We start from the raw sequence: 11,572 nt of genomic DNA on the forward strand, positions 1-11,572 counted from the left end.
TTAAATTCTGTTTTCTGAATTTGTATGGAATGATTGAATTTATTGAAGTTGAAACTGATTATAGAAATCAAAACTCATGATGCTCTTACCAAGTTTTTATCCTATTAAAACCATATTGCATTGAAAAGTCCTAGATATTTAGTTTTCTTTAAGATATTAAATTGATACTGGACTCTTGATTTGTTCTGACTTGACTTGGAACTCGAGCAAAGTTGACTTAAGGTTAGGCCTTAGAAAGTGGTAACATGTCTTAAATAGTTAGTAGGTCTAATTTTTATCTTTCTTTACACAGCATGTTAGAATACTACAGAATGGGGTTAGTAGTACAATATGCAAAACATGTTTTTATTTTTTCTCCATTGTATCTGCTTTACTAAACACAACTGGGCTTCATGTCCCTTAAGAATTAATGTTGTCCATTTTCTTATTCTGCCCTTTTATAGTTTCAGATCTTTGATTAGCAGTGTTCAGTTTGAATTCAGCTGGTTTTGACAGGTTTCTTTGTTTTGGTTTTTGAATTGGTCTTAAATATTAAATTCCAGGTAGCAAAAGTTCTACAAAACCAGGTAAATTTGTCTTTCTGAAACCTGCAGATACCCTGTGGTGGCGGAACATGAATGATCGAATAAATAAACTGTTTCTCTCCACTTGAACATGACAAAGAGCGACTTCATCCCAGAGATGAGTCGAGTATCTGACCGCTCCTTGGGTCACACAGAGCTGTTTCTGATTGGTCGGTGTTTTGTCCTCCTGCAGGTGGTTTGAAACGCCGTCTCAGGTGTTTTACCACGCGGCGACGCAGCACGGAGGGAAAGACGTGTACGGAGGCCAGTGTCAGTGGGAGGGGTGTGAACCCTTCCCCCGGCAGAGACTGTCCTTCATCACCCATCTACAGGCAAGCGGCATTTTTATCTCTATCTACAGTACCAGCATAACGGCATCAACGTTTACCACAACAAAATGTCAATTGGTGTCGGGAGGCCAACCACTGGCATATATTTTGGGAATGTCCAGCATTAAAAAACATATTCTGTACCGAATTATCTTTGCATTTTTGCACACTGTATTTAGGAAAGATTGATTTTGAGTATAGACGGTCCGATGAGTACTTATTTGGCGTTTTGATATATGCTTGTAAAAAGCTCTTACCAGACGTTGGTTGCTGCCACAATACAGGAGTGGATAGACTTGGTAAATGAAATATATCTACTGGAAGAAATTACTTTTTCACTCCGTCTACAAAAAAATACATTTATTAAATTCTGGTCGAAATGGGTCTCTTATGTGCGGCCCTTACGGACAGATTTTGTGGAGGTGACAAATGAATAATCTGTTTTTGTTTTTATTAACAAAACTTATCATTGTTTTTTTCTGGTCTCCTACCTCCCTCTTTTGTCTCTCCCCATATTTGATTTGTCGAAACCTCTCCCAACTCTATATAGACACACCTGCCTTTCTCAGCTTGTACAGAGTTCTAGAAACCTACAATTGTTGTAATAAATAAAAACATTTAGAAGGATTTCGGGAAGGAAAGGAAAATTGTACATGTGTGTAAAACCTCTGCTTATCAATATCTCTGCTGTATTAATGTATGTCTCTTGTAATTTAAATCCCTGTTATCCCAAAATAAAGAATACAAAAATGTCAATTGGATGTGGAAGATTCATGTGAAACTTCTCCTCTCTGTCTTCCAGGATAAGCACTGTTCTCGAGACGCCTTGCTGGCTGGACTGAAACTAGAGGAGCAGGCGCAAAGCCCCAATCAGAATGCTTCCCAGTACGTAAACCAGCTTTCTGTATTCGTCTTCATATGAAGAGTGTGTGATTACTCTCTGAAACGCTAAATTTGACCAGTTAGTGCACTCAAAACACATTTTAACCACAGTGTTGTTTGGTTCTACTGGCGGTAGTTTTTTTTAATTATAGCTAGATCGTGCAGCTTTGTACAAAATGCTGCAAAGACCAGATTCCCCTTTTGCCTTTTAAAGCATAATCTGTATGTGAATTTTGGACTATTGAGCCATTACTACATATAAATCTGGACATGAATGCTTTATGATTGCTGTCTGAAACACCACATTTTACCGGTTTGTGCACTTCTCATTTTTCTTCCTCTGTAAAAAGTGTGAAATACTTGTAATTTATATTGAAGTGTTCCTCATCCATCCAGAAATTTGTTGTGAATCTGTTTCTGGCTGTTCTGGGCCTCCACTCCCCTTCTCTTCTCTAGCTCTGATTGGTTGATTTCAGTGAAGTGAAGTCCAGTGTCTAGGTAGATATTTGAGCAAAATCTCAACAGCTGGTAAAAAAGTGGTGATTTCTCTGGTGAGGGACTGTGGGGAAATGGCAGTGACTACACATTTCAGTTTTTCAGTGGTGCGTCAATACATCTTGGAGTTTTATAATATGCCAAATAATTCTACTCTGCTCTAGATACTAGGGCTGGGCGATGTTGACAAAATCAAATATCACAATATTTAAGCTTTATCACAATATTACGATAACTGAAATCCCAGAGGATCTCTAGTCTGATATTACGATATTGGTATTATATCAGTATATCGCCCAGCTCTACCAGATACCCCTTTTTAACAAAGTGTGTGTTTTAGTTTTGACAATAGATGCTCCTTTGTCTAACAACCTACAAAGACCAGGGGCCGGATTCACCAATGTGTTCTTAAGATAGATCTTAAGAAATGACATAAGAGGAAATTTTAGGAAGTTCTTAAGAAGGCTCTTAAGTGCAATTCTTCAATATTTTCTTAGTAACAGTCTCATTTCTTACGAATTTCTTTAATTTTCCAACTTCAGAACTTCTCAAAATAGGGCCTGAATTAATTCTGGTTAATAAACTTTAGGCTTACTGACATTGAGGCTAGGAGACGAGGCTAGGAGGCTAGGAGACAAGGCTAGGAGGCTAGGAGACAAGGCTAGGAGGCAACCCGAAGTGCTTCCATCTACAAAACAATTGGGGAAAAACCTATTTAGAGCAACTAGAGCAAAGATTTAAACATTGGTTGCTGTTGTAACTGTAAAATTTGCAGCTTATTTTCAACAGACATGAGACAGAGGCCTACCTGGCCCTACACCAAATAAAGCTTTACAATAAATGTTCATCTTAATGTTAGGTGTAGGGGAACCTATGAAGACTTTGAACTATAACCTACTTGTCTAAAATGTGTTTAAATATATGATATTAGAGGCTTACCTTTTCACTGTAGGAGTTTTAAGACAGGTGAAGGGCCGTCTTAAAGTTAAGAAAAAAATCAAGAACAAATTTGAGAACTTTTATTCCAAGAATACCATTTATTCCTAAGTGTTTTCTTAGGAAGAAACATAAGAAGAAAGTTAAGAAAATATATAAGAACTGTTTTTGATAATAGCTTTTTTTTCTTAAGACTAAAGTTAAGAAAAAAAAAGGCACTTGAGAAGATTTTTTTTTCTTAAGAGGGTTTTGTGAATCCGGCCTCAGATGCCCTTTTGCCTTGAAAGCAAAATCTGTGTCTGAATTTTGCATGATCAAGCTGTATTTTGTGTACATAATTACACATACACATGCTGAAACGCTTGCTGATGTGAAGTCCTGACCCGTTCCCTGTGTGTGTGTGTGTGTGTGTGTGTGTGTGTGTCTCTGTGTGTGTGTGTGTGTGTGTGTGTGTGTGTGTTTTGCTGCAGGACTCCCCCAGTGGCGAGCAGCACTCCGGCACCGCGAGCACAGAAAGCAATCGTCAATCATCCGAGCGCAGCTCTCATGGCCCTACGCAGAGGCTCTCGAAACCTGGTCTTCAGGGACTTCACTGTGAGTACAACACACACACACACACACACACACACACACACACACACACACACACACACACACTCCTTTCGTATGAAACAGAAGGCTGTGGGTCGGCCAAGGTGTACATAAGCTGCTCTTAAAGCTTTTAAATCCCTGGCTTTTAAATCCCAGTGTTTCCTTCACTTCAGGGTTTCTACTCAGGTCTGAGTTGCCTGGAAATTCATGGAAAAAGAATTTGGTAATTTCCAGGTTTTGATAAGGTTGGAAATCGCTCAAAAACGTCTGGGAAAATATTGTTGCATTGTTCTGAACCGCACGTCTTCTGTGGTTTTAGGCCCTTGTCATCTCACATTCTGATAGTTAGGAGGGGCAAGACCTCTATCGGCATAAATCATATTGAACTCCAAAATCTTAAAGTCAAATCAAGAAATTCAGGTCTGGACAAAGTCTGGAATTTTAAAAGTGATATATTATGATATAAATATCGAAATATGAGCCATCCTTCAACTGCACCTACTGGAACTGATCCTGGAACCAAACCTGGATCTCCGAAGATCTAAAATTACCCAAAATGTATAATGATAATTCTAAAGGAATCCACAAATATAATTTTTCTGTTTTTTTTCCTCCCTTAGGATGAGAAAGAGGGACCAATGACCAAACACATACGACTAACTGCTGCCTTAACGTTAAAGAACATCGCCAAGCACTCTGACTGTGGTCGCAAGTAAGTTTCCCCCTGTGTCGGTTCACCTTTCTGCTGGTTCTGGGTGTTTTTTCTGAATTATTCCTGCTACTCAAGTTGATATCAAACTCATTTTTCCATCGGGAGATAAGTTCAGGTCGGTCAGTTGGGCATCAGACACTTTTCTCCTCTCACAGCACAAATCACTTTCTACAAATCATGTCTGTTTTTATTGAGTAGAATCTACTTAATATAAGGAAGGGAATGTGTTATTGTGTTCATTTTCACAATAACAACATTTACTTCCTTTTACTTGAACTTTGAATCTTCACACCATCGCTGCAGATTTTCACACTCTCTTCTCTTCTATTTCCCTCTCTACTCCATTTCTGAGTGAGTCACATATGAGAAAACAATCTCCTATTTTGTATGTGTACTATTGGAAACACACATTATCTACGAAACTGTCTGAAGGGCTGCAACTAACGAGTATTTTCATTATCGATTATTTTTTTTCGATTCATCATTTAGTCTATAAAATGTCAAAAATGAAGACAAATGCCCGTCACAAGTTCCCAGAACCCAAAGTGATTCTTCAGATATCTTACTTAGTCTGATCAGCAGCCAAAAAAAACCCCCCAAAGTATTCATTTTATAACAATATGAAACAGAGAAAAGCAGCAAATCTTAGCATTTGTGAAGCTGCAACCAGCAAATTTTGGTATTTTTACTTGATAACAGGGTTCCTACGCAGGTCTGGGAAAGTATTAAAAATGAATTTCATCATTTCCAGGTCTTGAATAGTTTGGGAATTTGAAAAAAAGTATGGAAAATGTTGCGGTTCAGGTCCGATACTCACATAATTCTAGCTTTTATGTTGTTGTAGAGCCACTTTGAGTCCACAGTTTTTGTTGATGTGAAGAATAATGTTCAGATAGAGGGACGCTCTTATTACCCAGCCGCTGTCAGCATGCATTATATCAAATACCCACCAAAATCAAATCCGGTCAAGAACATAGGGTCTGGGAAAAATATGGAATTTTATAATGTAAACTGTGTAGGAACCCTGCCAATCATCTCACATATTCTGATATTTGTCTCTGTGAAGAACAATCTTCATCTATACAGTGATATGACCTAGTTAGCAGGGGCAAGATGTCTGTCTGCGTAAATCATACTGAACACCAGACAAAACCTTCAAAACAAATCAAGGTCTGGAAAAAGTCTGGAATTTTTTAATTGAAAATGTGTAGGAACGACTGAGGCTGTACAGAGTCTGTCCTTGTTGCCTCATGGTTTTGATGTTGGCTGTCAAGGACGTTTGAATAAAGTTTTCAGTGTTTTTTTGTAGGGCTGGGTTTAAAAAATCGATTTTCTGATTCAAATAGATCTTCATTTGAATGATTCGATATCGATTCATAAAATCCTGAGATTGATCTTTTAATATATGCCTTTTCCCGTGGATGCTTGAAGCTTGAAGCTACCCTGCACTAAAGAAAGCTCTTATCTGCTCACTCTCACTGACTGTCTGTCTGGAGAGTTGCACAACTTGCACTATATTGTGTTGACTGCTGTAGTGTGTTGGTCATGTTAAATAAAAAGTATATTAATGTAACTGCTTTGGGGTCAATTCTAAATGTAAACATCAATATTGTTAATAATGCACCAGGTTAGAGGGTTCCTTGTACAATTTACAGTTTACATTAGTTCTCTGAGAATCTCTTTCATATCCAAGCAAAATTGGTATTGTAACTGAAATATCTGTAACCGAATCGATATTGAATGGAATCAAATCGGAATCGAATCGATTCGGGAAATCCGTGGCGATACCCAGCCCTAGATTTTGTAGAGTTGTTCCGATACCAGTATCAGAAATGTCTCTGATACAGCCTAAAATGCTGGATCGGATATCGGCGAGTACGTGAGTCTACACACCGATCCAATATCACGTAATTTATTAGCCCCGAAAAAAATCAACTTTAAAGTAGTTTCACCCGGATAAAACGGCCATTTTCCCGGAAATCTATACTTATATATTAAATTTATACTGTTACTGTACTATTTTAAATTTTAAATGTCTTTTATTTTACTAAATTGTGGCTGCACTGCACTGTTATTTATTCCTAGATTTATTTATTCATGTTCTTTTTCAGTTATGACTGACTGTCAGACTAGATAATAAAGTTCTATGGCATTCATTCTCTGTATGTATTTGTTCATGTTTTACAAAGAGTTTAACCTGAGCCAGGCCATACAACAATGATAGCAATTATATCACATCCATACAGGGTTAGTAGTATACAGCTGTTAAAAAATAATAATAATATATATTTTTTTTTAACACACTGGTATCGGATCAGTACTCGGTATCGGCCGATACGCAAGTTCAGGTATCGGAATCGGTATCGGGAACAAAAAAATGGTATCGGAACATCTCTAGTTTTTTGGAGAACATGGCGGAGCTCAGCTTGTATTGACTTGTCTCTCTCTGTGTTGTCTCTCTCCAGGTTGGTGAAGAGGCATGAGACGCACCTCTCTGTGCTGGCGATAAGTAACATGGAGGTTTCCACCACGCTCGCCAAATGCCTTTATGAACTGACGCGCTCGCTGCAGGCTTGAGGCCAAAAGGACAACAAACCTCTCCGCCCCCCCCCCCCCCCCCCCAACCTCACCTCACCTCACCTCACCTCACCCCACCCCCCCTCGCCCTCCTCCTCCTCCTCCTCCTCCTCGTCTCCTGAGAAGAGGTGAAACCCGGCGGTGGGTCTGCAGGGGAGCAGAGGGCGGCGAACCGGAACGAAGCTCCTCCCTCTGCCGCGCTGCCACACCCCCCCTCCTCCTCTTCCTCCTCCTCCTCCTCTCATCCTACCTGTGCTCGCCCCGCTGCCCCTCGCCCCCCACCCCACCCCACCCCACCCTCAGCCCCACCCACACAACAAACTGCCACGGGGGTCTTCCACCAGCTGCCCACCAGGGGGAGCTCTCTGAGACTGCTTCCCTGAGGGACTCCACCAACCGAACCCCAAAATAAACGAGCACATTGCGTTTTTTGTTTTTCTTTTTCTTAGTCCCGTGAACTGATGTGTGTGTCGGGAGCGAGTGGCGGTCGACTGAAGAGCACGGGTGGGGGTGGGGGTGGGGGGTGGGGGGGTCGGGGGGGGGGGAGTGGGCGGGGCTACTGTAGGGCGAGAGGGGCAAGATGTCCGACACGGCTGAAGAGGAGGGAGGGGGAGGAGGACTTAGCTGGGGACTGGCGCAAAATTATTATTTTTTTTTTGTTTTGTTTTTTATTTTGTTTTGTTTTGTTTTTTCGTTAGAACTTGGTAGCTTGGTTTTTCTTACTTGAGTCAATATATTTTCACTTATTTATTATTGAAATGAATACCATTACAATTAATGAAAAAGAATCTTGTAAATATCTTGTGAATATATATAAAGAAGATCCTCTTTCATGCCGATGCAGCCACTGGAGAAACTTTGCTCTGTGGAGTAAATAGAAGCATTACTTTGGTAGGATTGAATACAGTAGTATGTTTTTTTTTTTTTTGTTTGTTTTTTTTTTTCTTTTTTTGTTTGTTATTTTTTGCTTTTTTTTATGATCCCTGGTCACTTGTATCTAATGTGATTCTATACTCAGCAGTGGATGAATGTACTTAAAAACCTGTAAATAATTCTGCAAAGGTACTGATGCTGTAAAGCTTAGGGTTCGGGGGAAAAAAACAGTTTTTTGTGGAACTGTGACATTTTTTGTATTATAATACCTTGTAGAACTCATTTTGCTGGCTGAAAGAGTATGGAATAATATATCTCATGTCATTTTGTAGAAGAAAAAAAAAAATATTGAAGGTATTCTCTCCCCCCTTCTTCCTCTCTCTCCCTCCCTCTCACACACCCCTCCTCCTCCCCCCTCCCCTCCCCTCCCACACACACACACACACACACCAGTAACATGTATCCACTGTAAGCGTTTTGTCATTGTACGGGCACGGTGCGCGTACCAAAATTTTTTTGTATTTGTAAATTGGTTTAAATACATGGAGTTTTTATACAGGTTTTCTCCTGTGTTCTTTGCTTTACGTGCAGGTATGATATTTTCTTCACTACTTTTTTCTATCTTAATATAGTGTGGAGTTTTATTGTACTATTTTTTCATTCTTAATACCATGCCACATTCCGGCTCACGTCCTCAGACTGTCCTCTCTACAGTGTGTTGTGTAACATTTATGACTGCCTGTCGTATTAGCATCTGACCGGGGCGAACCCAACCATCCTCATTTCTGCGGTGTCAGTAGGATGTGCGACTATACATAGACCTAACAGTCTGTTAGAGATTGGCTTTATTTACTTTGGTGACTGTTTATAGTTTTTAAATAAAAGACTGAACATTTTGCTCTTGTTTTTATGCTCTTTTTCTTCACTTTCCCTTCTTTTTTTTTCCTCTCCTTTTTCCCCATCGGCGCGAGTGAAATCGATTTAAAGGATAAGTTTGGTGATTTTTTTTGGATCGATATATAATTTGTCTGTTAACATACCTGTAGTACTTGCACTAGAGCTGAAATATATTAACAAAAAAATCTACTTGCGATTATTTGGCAGAATATTGCAATTGAGATTTAAGCTGTGATTCATATCATCACAAGATTTTCCTTTTTAGAACTTTAAAATTGTTTAAAGTAAAGTCATTTCGTAAAAAAAAAAAATGGATGTCAGTGTGGAGGATTTAGTGAGTTTGAGTCTGATTTGAAGGTTTTCACCAATATTCTACTTGATTCATGGACCAAAGATTACCTGCAGCTCTAAAACACCTTGTTCAGAAATCCATTTCTCCTCTCTTAATTGCAGCTTCTTCGATTTGGAAACTGCAGAAGTTAATTTTGCAATTTCAAAGTTTTTTTTCCTGATTGTTCAGCGCTAACTTGGACCCACAGACAGTATTGTCTCCAGTCGGCTGTCAGTTGAAGCAGCGAGCTCTGCTGCCTCTTGCTGCAACAATGAGTCCAAACTGTTTGTCAGAATATCTCCAGTAAATCCAGTCTGTGAAAACGATCTGGAGAGCGACCGCCGTATTTCTCTCCGTGGCCCGGAAAGCAGCGGCTTCTACTGAACTCTACTGTTTACGATCTGACCTGACCGTCCAGAACTAGTCTAGAACTCCGCCTTCCACCCCACATCGATCTGTGCTGCAGCAGAGAAAAATAGTTCTGTGATTTCCTGATCAGTGAAAGTTGCGTAACGGAGGAACTGAGTCTGTTTCCTCTCGAGTCTGTGGAGTGGAGACACAAACGTTTTTTTGGAGATATTTTGACAAAACCGACAGCTGAGTCTGGAGCCAATACTGTCTGTGGGTCTAAGTTCTACAGGGGTGGAAGAGACTCATTATATAGGAACAAAATCACTGAATTTATCCTTTAAATATGGAGAAAACGGGGCTCAGGATGAGTGTTTTCCCAGATTCAGCTCGGCTTCTGTGCTAAATATGGAAACTCTGACCTGATGCCAGTGTTTTAATATTCAAGTCCAGGACTCAATTTTCATGGTTGGTAGTTCGACTTCAAGCGGCCGGCCTGTCTGATAACCTAACAAGCTCCATTTGCTGGCGAGCTAATCCTTTTGTTCTATTTAACTGCTGGACGCTTTCCTTTTGGCTCGTTCCCTCCGACAAAATTGAATTGTTAATGAGTTTGTTAGCGCTCCACTTCCCACAGTCCCTAAAACAAATTTGGTGCTTAATCTCAGAATAGTGGGAACTTCCTTCTTTCACGTTCGATTGGTGCTCAAAGCGACAATCTGAGATCCTCATTTTTTAAATTTAGTCTCCATCTTTGCTGCAGAGCACTCATCGCTGTGGTTTTCCAGGTAAAACGCTTTCTTCTGGTTGTTGTCTTCCCTTGAATCGAGGAGGGAAGTGCAAGACCGGGTCCAAAGGGGGTCGAGACCAAATCAAGGCTAAGACCAGAGCAAATCGAGTCCAATTCAAGACCAAGATTAGACTAAAATAGACAATAAACTTTGTATGTGTCTTTCCAAATAATGCTTAAGGAGTTTCTTAAAGGAAAAATCCACCTTAAAACACGTAAACAGCGGTTGGTGATGTATTTTTCATTCCTGGGTCCATCCAGTAGTTAGTTGTGTTTCTCTTCTTGGTGGATAACCGGCCAATCGTAGACGAGGTGACGTCACCTCCAGATGTTTCCAGCAGCTCCAGTGGAGTTTGATATGAGAAAATGTTTCAGGATGTAAAACCTCAGCGGTAAACGTCAGGTTTTGGTGTCAGTCCCTCAGAATCAAAGAGCGAGGGCTTCTTTCTAGAGCCGCCATTTTGCACCGAGAGACGTTCAACAATCATACAGGGAGAAATCCATCGTAGAAGAGGAGAGAGACCAATTTCTCCACCCACAGGAGCAGGAGAGAGACCAGAATGCACTGCAGCAGAGAGACAGGATGGAGTTTGAGTATGGGGGAGAGACTCTCACTTTATCTTGCCTGGAAAAAAAACTCTCACTCCACTATCGCTACCTCTCTCCTCCTACATGTATAACCCTCAGCTGAATGCAACAGGTTCAGGCCTGTTCTCTGGGGGTTGTTGAAAGGCATCCTGGGAAATGTAGTAAATCACTAACTGAAGTAGACAAGACAGGTTGAGGGAAAGTGGGTACACCAAAAAAGTAAATTACAACACTTTAATCGCAAAATAACATTTGAAAATATTCAGATAGGCGGGGAAAAGTCATATCAACATCCAGTAATGGCCGAGACTGAGACGAAGTCCAAGATGTATCACATGATGATGATGATGATGATGATGATGAGGATGCTAGGCCTGACTTGAAGCAGAGTAAAGTGTATTCTGGTAGGTTTTCACTCCTCTGCACCCCTGGTTTCAAAACACGGTGAAAAAGAGCCTGGAAGTCACTTTTACAGGTCCTCTATGTCTGTGGCTCTCAAAGTGGGGTCCGGGGACCGCCAGGGGTCCTTGAAAGAGTCCCGAGAAGTTCCAAGGGTCCAGCAAAATCAGGAATAATTCATTTTCACCATTATTTTTTTCTCTCTAGGTGATAGCACAACGAAAGAATGGATATGGATGACTGGTTTGATCGTATGTGCCC

The 11,572-nt window shown here is 40.4% G+C and overlaps 1 protein-coding gene across 1 annotated transcript in view; it reads left to right on the forward strand.

The window, feature by feature from the left end:
- Positions 1–7,101, forward strand: part of arid2 (AT-rich interactive domain 2) — a 46,216-nt gene extending 39,115 nt beyond the window's left edge. Inside the window, exons 17-21 of the mRNA XM_071529454.1 lie at positions 757–895; positions 1,695–1,777; positions 3,676–3,799; positions 4,417–4,508; positions 6,974–7,101. Of these exons, the coding sequence (XP_071385555.1) occupies positions 757–895; positions 1,695–1,777; positions 3,676–3,799; positions 4,417–4,508; positions 6,974–7,085 (550 nt within the window). The 3' untranslated portion in view covers positions 7,086–7,101. The remainder of the gene's footprint in view (positions 1–756; positions 896–1,694; positions 1,778–3,675; positions 3,800–4,416; positions 4,509–6,973) is intronic.
- The last annotated feature ends 4,471 nt before the right edge of the window (positions 7,102–11,572 follow it).

The sequence above is a fragment of the Centroberyx affinis genome, unplaced genomic scaffold (assembly GCF_046629955.1).
Source record: "Centroberyx affinis isolate AG114_WGS23_722 - 3 ecotype Tasmania unplaced genomic scaffold, CSIRO-AGI_Caff_v1 ptg001791l_1, whole genome shotgun sequence".
Classification (NCBI taxonomy): Eukaryota; Metazoa; Chordata; class Actinopteri; order Beryciformes; family Berycidae; genus Centroberyx; species Centroberyx affinis.